Source organism: Vollenhovia emeryi, unplaced genomic scaffold (genome assembly GCF_000949405.1).
Source record: "Vollenhovia emeryi isolate VEMERY1.0 unplaced genomic scaffold, V.emery_V1.0 DF939207.1, whole genome shotgun sequence".
NCBI lineage: Eukaryota > Metazoa > Arthropoda > Insecta > Hymenoptera > Formicidae > Vollenhovia > Vollenhovia emeryi.
Window position 1 is genome coordinate 148,729 of NW_011967159.1, and position 9,435 is coordinate 158,163.

General features: G+C 44.1%; 2 protein-coding genes across 3 annotated transcripts; one reads left to right on the forward strand and one right to left on the reverse strand.

Moving 5' to 3' along the window:
- Nucleotides 1–750: 750 nt before the first annotated feature.
- Nucleotides 751–9,092, reverse strand: LOC105561469. Its single transcript, XM_012011474.1, has 6 exons — nt 8,888–9,092; nt 8,002–8,185; nt 7,665–7,861; nt 4,178–4,387; nt 2,963–3,963; nt 751–2,840 (listed from the first exon to the last, which is right to left on the reverse strand). The coding sequence occupies exons 1-6, from the start codon at nt 9,090–9,092 to the stop codon at nt 1,563–1,565; spliced, it is 3,075 nt and encodes a 1,024-aa protein (XP_011866864.1). The 3' UTR covers nt 751–1,562.
- LOC105561391 (carbohydrate sulfotransferase 9-like) lies at nt 4,777–7,347 on the forward strand. 2 transcript variants are annotated; one of them, XM_012011330.1, is made up of 4 exons: nt 4,777–5,562; nt 5,671–5,993; nt 6,167–6,353; nt 6,597–7,347. In XM_012011330.1, exons 1-4 carry the CDS (start codon nt 5,473–5,475, stop codon nt 7,104–7,106), a joined length of 1,110 nt encoding a protein of 369 aa, XP_011866720.1. In that variant the 5' UTR covers nt 4,777–5,472; the 3' UTR covers nt 7,107–7,347. The 2 variants fall into 2 exon arrangements, with proteins under 2 accessions (XP_011866720.1, XP_011866721.1); XM_012011331.1 differs by having other exon boundaries at nt 6,167–6,293.
- Nucleotides 9,093–9,435: the final 343 nt, after the last annotated feature.

A 9,435-nucleotide genomic window follows, 5' to 3' on the forward strand; every position in this document is an offset into this window, starting at 1 on the left:
TCAAAAATCAATGTTCCTTGGGTACAAATGTATTAAATTTATTATAGCGCAACATTTGCCGCTTTCCTGCAAGATCAATCTTTCTGTTCTTGTAAAAAGAGTAGTTTAAACAAGTACCGTGTGAAACATAAAATTAAATTTTCGTTTAAAATTCTATCTTTGAATCTAAAATACAAACCAATAAAGCATATTGCGCAGGAGCGTAGATAATTTGCTAGATAGACTATATTTTATATTTCAATGCAATTATGGATGAAACGTGGCATATAACGAAGGGTCTATCCAGACGCACTTGCAATTTCTTTACGCATATGCTTGTGAACCTAAGCAAGTTCGTCTGGATAGACTCAACAATTTTTTAATCGCCGATATCACAAAATCTGTATCTGAAAGAAAATGTTGCATAATTGCGTAATAATCCGAATTTTTAATTTCACAAGCGTGAAATGTTTTCTACGTTACGATACATGAAATGATATATCAAGTCATAACTTGAAATTCTGTGTTCACAAATCAAAATATCAAGCTACGAGAGATAGTTTTTCCGATTTACAATAATATAATAACGCTATTACCGTAGTATAACTAGTAGGCTCTCTGCCGGCCCCTTTCATCTTTGCGCACACTACCGCACATACAACTTTTCTCTCTTTGGTCTGCCCAGAGCAATGTCGGATACGCAGAAAGGATCGACGCAAAACGAAACAAATGACGGAGTGGACCTACTAATTATACTATGCTATTACTTAATTATTAGTGGTTGGTCTCAGATTTTTCACTACACAGAGTCTCTTTATTGTATATAGTAAAAAATTGCGTACAAAAATAATCTCGGTACGAGATGTACAATAAGTCATTTTATATACACTGATCGCAAAAGCGCAGACTTAAGTCGTTATAGCTTTATCTCTCACAACAATCGGACGGCGCGTATCACACGCTTACATCGCGTTCATGCCATTTGTAAAGGTAAACGCGATGCAGCTTAGTCATGGATAAAAGTTAAGATGCGTGCCTAATTAACGAGTGACGTTATATATATTGCAATATTTGTACTGTGGTGTGTTTTTCTCAACTCTTTTCCGCAGTAAATTATTATCTGTAACCGAATAACGTTCGCAGCAAAACTAATATTTTCATAAAAGACGATCCAGTACTATGACAGATCACGATTACTTTTTTATCGCGTATCTCACGAACTTGCGACGCAAGAGAAAATTCCTATAAAAAAAATCTTATAAAGATTACCTATAATAAAACATAAATGAAAAAAGCACTTGAGCAAGATAAAACTGAGCTGACACTCAATTTTCATCTATGAAAGACAACAGTGCCGAGTATAAAGAAATCGGAAAGTCCTTTGTTAGAAATTTTTGGTTCGATAAAAGTGAGTTGTTCCACTTGATTCAGTTGTAAAACGTGAATCAAAATCGCTGCAAATGTGCCGTAATACGTACCAAAACTCGTTGTAAATACTACTATAAAATATTTGATACACAAAATGAGTTTCGAGTCGATCTTCAGCAACAAAACACAAGTGACCGAAGCGAGAAGCCCGTTCACTATAAATTTTTGGTGCTCGGATGAAAGGAGATACGTTTGTTCCAGAGTTTTGGAACCGGCGAGAGAACCTGCTCTAGAAATAAGTGCCTCTTCTCCTTCAGGTTGAAACGCATGTTGCATAACGATTTGTCGCTCTTTTCGTCTCTTTCTATGGTCCAGGCGTGCCTATCATTACTGTCCCTGCTATCGTATATATTATTAATCTGCTCGTTATTGTTTGACAAGATCGGCGACAGATTTTCTTTGTCTGGCGATTTTTTCGATATCATGGAAAGATCGCTTCTCTTGGCGACGCTCTCCGCCTCGGCGATCTTCGCGTCGGCGGGTCTGGTCTGGCACGAATTCTCGCCGTTCTCGACAGACACCAACGGCCTCATTTCGACATACAAGTCACTCTCGTTTGCGTCAAAATCGTTTTTACGATCCACAAACGTGACCTGTCGCACGAGTTTGCTCGCCCTGCTGCCCAAAATCGGCGAGTCTGACAAAATAGCATCTATCAAGGGCGTCTTCTTGATGGACTCTATCGCACAGCATCGAACGAACTCTCTAATCGCGTCTATCTCGCGTTTCTCAACGTCCCGTGCGGCCAGATCGATCGAACCAGTCGTCGCTGAGGAGTTTCTGAGATCATTGTCGAACAACACTTTGGCAAAGCGCGCCCGCGCCACCAAGTTCTTGGGATTCAGGTCTTCCCACTGAGTTCCAGTGGTGTGGTAGATATGTCGCGGCGAATTTTCCGCTGTATACCGCCTGATCTGATCTATCGTGCTCACCAGGGTGCTCGCGGAGTCGCGCGATAGTTCCGTCCCATGTTGAAACTGCTCGTCCGTCAATGACGAGTCGTCATGCTCCTCCAAAATTGTATCCAACGCGAGCATGCCACCTCGGTCGTCGAACACCACCGGTTTGGCTACGTATAGACTGGCGTTTTGATCGTCCACGGCGGACGTGGAGAACGTGCTATCGCTGTAAGACGACTTATTGCCCTTCGACTCTACCAGGTCGTAAGTCAGAGCATCCGCGTAATCGTCCTGCTTTAATATCCCTCGCGAAATCATGCCGTCGGAGTATTCCGAGCTGTACGTTGTACCGGTCGTGCTCGTCAGAGTGTCCCGCCGCCGATCGCGCACCACGCTATCGTCGTGAATATACGTCTCGATGTCTGTGTAGCCTTTCCAACTGCGGATGCACCAAGGCGGCCGTGCGATTCCTAGCGGGCACACGTTCTCGTAGTCGTGGATGGACGTTACGCAGCTCATCGTCTCGTCCCGCTGCTGTAAGAGAAACGATATACGTCAAGGGGGAGTAACATCACGAAGTGATAAGCAAAAAGTAATGAATTCAAAGTGACGAAGAAAGCGACAAGTTATAGATTTTAAGTAACATATTTTTAGACCTGTTGCTGCAGGTCCTTCGACACCTTCTCTATATCGAATATCCTGCTGCTCTCCAACGGCGTCGGGGTCGTCAGCTTTCCTCTGTTCTTGATAGCGTCTAACGCGCCGATTACTTTACTGCAGGAATCCAGCGTGAGAGAATTGCTCCGCTCGGAGTTGTCGAGACTGCCGAACTGGTCCAGATCAATGTTCAATATGTCCGGCGCGTGCCAGTCTAATTGCGGCGTGATGTCGTGCTCGTAAATGCCGCGGCGTTTTCGGGACGAGTCGATGTCGGGCAAGCCCTGATACAGAGAATTCAATGGCGCGCTGCTGATAAGCGCGTTGTCCGGATTGTCGTTGGACGACGCGACCTCTTCCTTGTGCTTGGTGCCGACGCGACTGTGCTCGCACTCGGTAGAGACACGCACCGCGCTCGCGTTCGACTCGGTTTCCGAACTGTAGTTGCGATTGACGATGCCCTCCTCCGCACAATCGGAAATTTGCGCGATATTCGTAAGCAAAGATTGCTTGTCGGTGGGCATCTCCTCAGTCCTCGGCGAGATGTCGATGGAGTGATGCAACGACACCAAGGAGCCGCGATGAAACAGCTTCAAGGACCTGGGTGTGTCAACCTTTGTAGCGGTAGAATGCTCGCTGATATTTCGAGAGACGCTCGCCACCGTTCTTGATGGGTGAAACTTGCCATAATACAACGACATGCTCACCAGGCCGACGAGCAAACAGCCGATTATTACGGTCGCGATCGCGATCATCGTATCGCTCGCAACAGTGTCCTTGAAACGCAACGTGTACGCGATCAGGAAGACCAGATTCTGTGCCGTGATCACCGAGTAAAAGAAGAGCACGCGGTAACGCGATCTGCCATCGCGCAGGTTGAAGAAGTCGAAGCAATAGATTAGTCCGATAATGCAATTGTAGATGCGCTCCTCCCATATGGTAGGACAGAACTCTGTCTTTTGTAGGATCACCCAAGCAGTCATAAAAAACCAATGCAGCCCTAGAAAACGACGCGCAGTTTGTTGAAAATTGGAAATAACGCAACAGTGTGTTTTACTCTGATTGTGAGATACTTGGACGATCAGCTCAACATATTTTAACTCATCATCCAGAGAAACTGACATTAGGATTCCTTATTTAAAGCAGACAATTACAATTATTCAACGTAATACTCCCGTGTTTTAGTTATAAAATTATTTCTCGGCAAAACTCACCTAGGAACAAGAAGAACCACGTTCCCAGACAGACAGCCGCTAGTACCAGAACTCCGATTCTGGACAGCAGCATACCGCCGCGCCAGAGAGCCTGAAGAGCGAGAGCAACCCAAGTCGCGTTGCTGCGTTCGCGATTTATATTATGCATGGCCCTCACGTATGTACTCACGGCCAACGTCAGGGAGCAGAAGGAAGCTACGGCGGAGGCACCTGTACAAATTTCATATATATTACATTTAATTAGAGCAACGATATTAGGTCTGCAAATACACAAGTATCGTTATAAAAACACATTTTTGCTAGTATTTCAACTAATATTAGTTGATTATTCACCATTAACCTAAAGCATGGTGATTCCTATGCAATTGCGAAAGGGGGGGGGGGCTCTCCTCAAGTGTACCTTTGTAGAGGATGGTCCAAGGAGAGGGGTTTTTAGCCGGTATTTCCCGCTTCACGGGAAAGTCCTAGACATGACCATCCAGGACGGCCTGATGGTACGCGTAAATGCGTTTTCCCCTGTTCTCGGAGAAAAAAAGGGTTCAAACCCTGGCTGAGGTAATATTTTTCGCAATAAATGTTCGGTATTATTAAAAATGCCAGGTATGGTCAAGAAAACACTAACATTGATATTTTTTAAATATGAACACATGAATCTCGAGGGTATTTACGTATAGTTGTATGAATTATTATAATTTATGCCTATAATGTTAAAGGAATTCCTTTCGAGAAAATCTCTTTGATAATATCGAGAATATATATAATCATTATCGTTCATCAAATAAAATCAGGAAGTAATCAGATTGAAATGGAGAAGAAAAAGAAACGTTGAAACGAACCGCTATATTTTTCCGCGGCTATTGTCCGCGACGGGCTGCCGCCTTCTTTTCGGCTATTTTTGAATACGCTTCGACTTCGCTTCGCTACGCTTCGCGCTTCGTCGCTTTTATATTTAAAACCGTGGAGGAGGACGAGTGTCCCTCGCGTCGTAGAACTTGTGTCGTTGTGTTCACACATTGTTCGGAAACAGATAAACTGGCAGCGATATTCCTTCCTCTTTCCTGTTATCTGCGCGGGCGGGAATACGAGAAAGGAAACGGGAGAATACGCTTCAGTGTATCGCTTCGTCAGATTTAAAGATATTCACGTTTCAACATCGGCGGTACAACCAGTCTCCAGCGGTGTTCTCTAGCGACTTATTCGAGTGGTGTTTTACCTTAAGTGAATTACACAAGTGACAAGATAGGAGGCACGATGCACACGTCGCACAAAATACTAATCGGCATTTTAACGTGACAATGAATGACAATAGAAATTCGATAGTTTACTCGAGATTACCAAAACCCAGCCTTTTTAATTACTCGAAAAAGCTCTTTCTACTGAAGCAGGTAGGAACACAAAGTGTCCCAAGATGAATCGTACTCCCCTCAAATAATTCTTCCGCATTTCTTAACGATTTTTCATACGGAGGAAAAAATTCTGCCACAAATTTCTAGAGACAAGTCACGGTGACGGAATCAGTCGCGGCGTTAGCGACTATTTGCATTGTCGCATTGTTGATACTGGCGAATTTAGCGCAAACCTCACACACGGAGACAAACATAGAGCCAGCCGCATCGCTGAGGTATGCATCGCCGAAATACGCGCCTGTTGCACGTGCCGCCGGAATAATGCTGCGAGCCCCGATGTCGCGGGGCCAGATGGAGGATGTTAAGCGTGAATTGGATATGAGAAGGCGGTGGGCGACACGTGTGTGTGAAACGATCGACACGAAGAAATCGCATCTGGATGCCGCGCTGACGAACATGATTATTGACGCGTAAGATGCTGAAAAAATTTTCAAAAATTACATACCTACGTTTACGTTTTATCGAGCATAAAATAGAAATTTAGATTGAAAGGCTTGAAATATCTTTGTCCGATTTGTCAGATTTTCGCGTTTGAATGATAAAAAATTGGATAACTTTTTAAATAAATAATTTTAATTCGAAGAGAGCACAACGTATCATGGTGCCCTATATACAAGGCAGCGAGTTCCACGTGGATGAATTACTTTGCCGTTCTGAAGGGCACTCTGACGGATGCTACAATAGACTTGGTGCGTCGCAATCATATGCAGGTCAGCGATATTGTGAGACAAAAATTTCAACAGGATGCGGATTTTAATAGAACCTACGAGGTAGGAGTTGTACTTTGTTAAACCCCAAATCTGAGATTGATTCGTCATATAAAGTCGTAGCTATTAAAAATGGGATAAGAGAGAGAAAGAGTCTTATATGTTATTGTAAAATAAATCTCTTTATAAGCAGTCCTAATAATAAAACAAAATAAATTATTAGATACAATAATTTCCTTAAATCTTGCGACAAGTTTAAATGGGCAAAGCGACAGGATAAATCGCAAGTTTACATTCGATTTTTAGAAGATGAGTAAAACGAAGAAATTCCTGATCGTGCGGCACCCGCTGGAGCGACTCTTGTCCGCGTACAGGGACAAGTTGGAGCACATGCGGAACCGCGAATACTACTACAAACGTTTCGGCCGACGTATCGTGTTCAAATACCGTAAATCCGGTAACACGACGAGCAGATTGGAACCGACGTTTGCCGAATTTCTGCAATTTATAGTCAGCGAGAAGTACTTCGACGAACACTGGACGCCGTATTATCGCACCTGCGAACCCTGCACCATCAATTACGACTACATTCTTAAGTTTGAGACTCTAGACAGGGATCACAACTTTTTCATCCAGGATGCCAATCTGAGCGAATACCTGTACGAGAGAGATTATTCGCAAAACATCAATCCTCTAGGCGCGACCACCAGGAAAGTACTCGACGAGTACATCCGTGGAATATCGCGATCGCTTCTCGACGAGGTTTACAAGATTTACGAGAATGATTATAAATTGTTCAACTACACATCTGTTTAATATTGTTGGTGTATTCGTCGATTATATTTATACAGGCAGCTCTCAATTTTCATACGACGTGCAGGCAGACGTACAAGTGTTAAATCTTCGTGCCAGTTTAAATGTGATGTAACGTAAGAACTTTTTAAATTCTTTTCACTTTTTCAGAGAAAGCATTTTGCTTGTTAAAACATTGTGCTAAATATATATAATTAAAACATATACATATGTACAGGAAAGTCACCGATTATGAGATAGGCTTCTAATATGAGATAGCATCATCAACATCCAAATTCAATCACAAATCCTTTCTCGCAACTATTAAACAATCTAACAATGAATTTTTTATTAAACAGATTTCATTCCAAGAGCAATAAATTCATAGTCGAACCAACAGATGCCTATCAATGTAGTAGAAAGCCCGCGATCTCTTATTAGGATCCTACCTCATGATAGAGGACCTTCTTCTATGTTCTTTTCTTGAATTTTATATAATATAAAATCTCCATCGTTCCCCTTGCAATTGCAGTGTGCTTAAAAAATAAAATAACGATTACGAATGGTGAAGGAGATACTTACTCGTCGAAAGTGGCGCATGGTTCAAAATCACAATAATATACAGCTGCAATATCAACTGTGGAGCAGCCCCCATGAACGATTCAAACAAGTGCAACATACATATATCGCTTTCTTGCCGATACACCCAATTCTTGTCCTTGCTGAAGGTCGACTTATTTCTCAAAGAATGCAGCGCGATGCAAAACAAAGTCAAGTACCTGAAAATGAGCGTAAACTGATAAGCGCGACCGTCACTAATAGAGAACATACATATTGTCAGCGTACATATAAATTTATTGACAATGAGTGGCTAACGCAATCCAGCGGACGAGATTGCGCCAAAACAAACGTAAAGTACCTGTGCAAGAAGCCGAGTAGCAGCAAGTGCAACAACCAGTGAACAGTCCGCAGGGAACCGTCGCTGCGATGCCATCTCAAACTAAATAGTTGGGTAACACAAGCGGGTAAGACGGTGAAACCCATTGCAAAGCATCCCCACGTTGAGCGGCCTTGCAAAAGGTATTCCACACATACAATGCTGTCTGTGTGTGCGAAAAATATCTTACAAGGTGTTCGGTTTACGAAGACAGAAGCTTTCCAGCGCATGCTTTCAGCAAGTGTGCAAAACTTTTTTTTTTTAATCGTATGACGTTTCGGTGCAAAAAGCATATAGAGGGTGCTAATGAAAAGTATCGCGATTTCCCTTTATAATTATTTACAGCGTTAATGATAATTACCATTCGTAGTATAGTGAAGAATATGCAAATACCTAGTATTGTAAATGTAACTCTCTACGCATTAATATTTCAATATTTCTATTACTTCTACTATAAAATCCAGAATAACTTGAAACTTTTACAAGAAAAGATGATAAGAAAAGCTACAAAGTCGCGATCGCGATATTTTTTATCAGCACCGTGGACATAAACAAAGCTGACGTAAGTATACGGAGTGTCTCGCGATCTGGGATCTCGATCGGATTTCCACCTTACACTCGCCGTACTCGCCACGCGATTTTCGGCAATTGTCAATTGTGTATCTCCGTGGAAAATTTGACCAAAGTAGAGCCGGAAATGACGGAGTATGCGATTCTGCGATCGGATTCAAGTTCGCTCAGTTTCACGCGACGAGGACACTCGATCGTGCCGATCTGTCAACCGGGACCGCGGGACACCCCGTGTCGCACGCACACGCGCGCGTTATCGCGCGCACGTGTGTGTGTACATGTGGCACTCTTTGTTCACCTGTTGCTACGTCCGCGAAAAAGAAAGCGATCAAGGACGCGTAGTACACCAGGTCGGTGGCGCGAAATCGGTAGAGCTCGGCCTGCCGACGCGGCGCGGCCGCGCGCGGCCCGCCCGCCCTGTCCGCCGTCGCGTTCTCGACGTCGCGCGGAACGTCGGCGCACTTTACCACGCACGACTCCACCGCCGCCGCCGCCGCCGCCATCTTCCCGCATCCTCGCCCGGCCCGGCGCGACGCGCCGGCCATTCGCGCTCCCCGGCACCCTCGAATCCGCCCGGCGCGACCTTACGTCGCTCACGTCGCTCACCGGCGCAGTCATGGGGGATCGCAACAATTATTCGCGCACGCGCACTCACCAAATCTCACTCACGTACGTATTAAGTGGTACTATAAGGTTCCCAACTTGAAAATTTATCTGAAAGCGAATTTAGGGAGGACAACTTTTCATTTCTATTGTCCTCACGATGCCTTGCTAACCAATCCCTAAATGTGTCCATACATGGGCGTATCCAGAGGGGGGCAGCGGAGGGCAGCTGCCCCCCCCCCC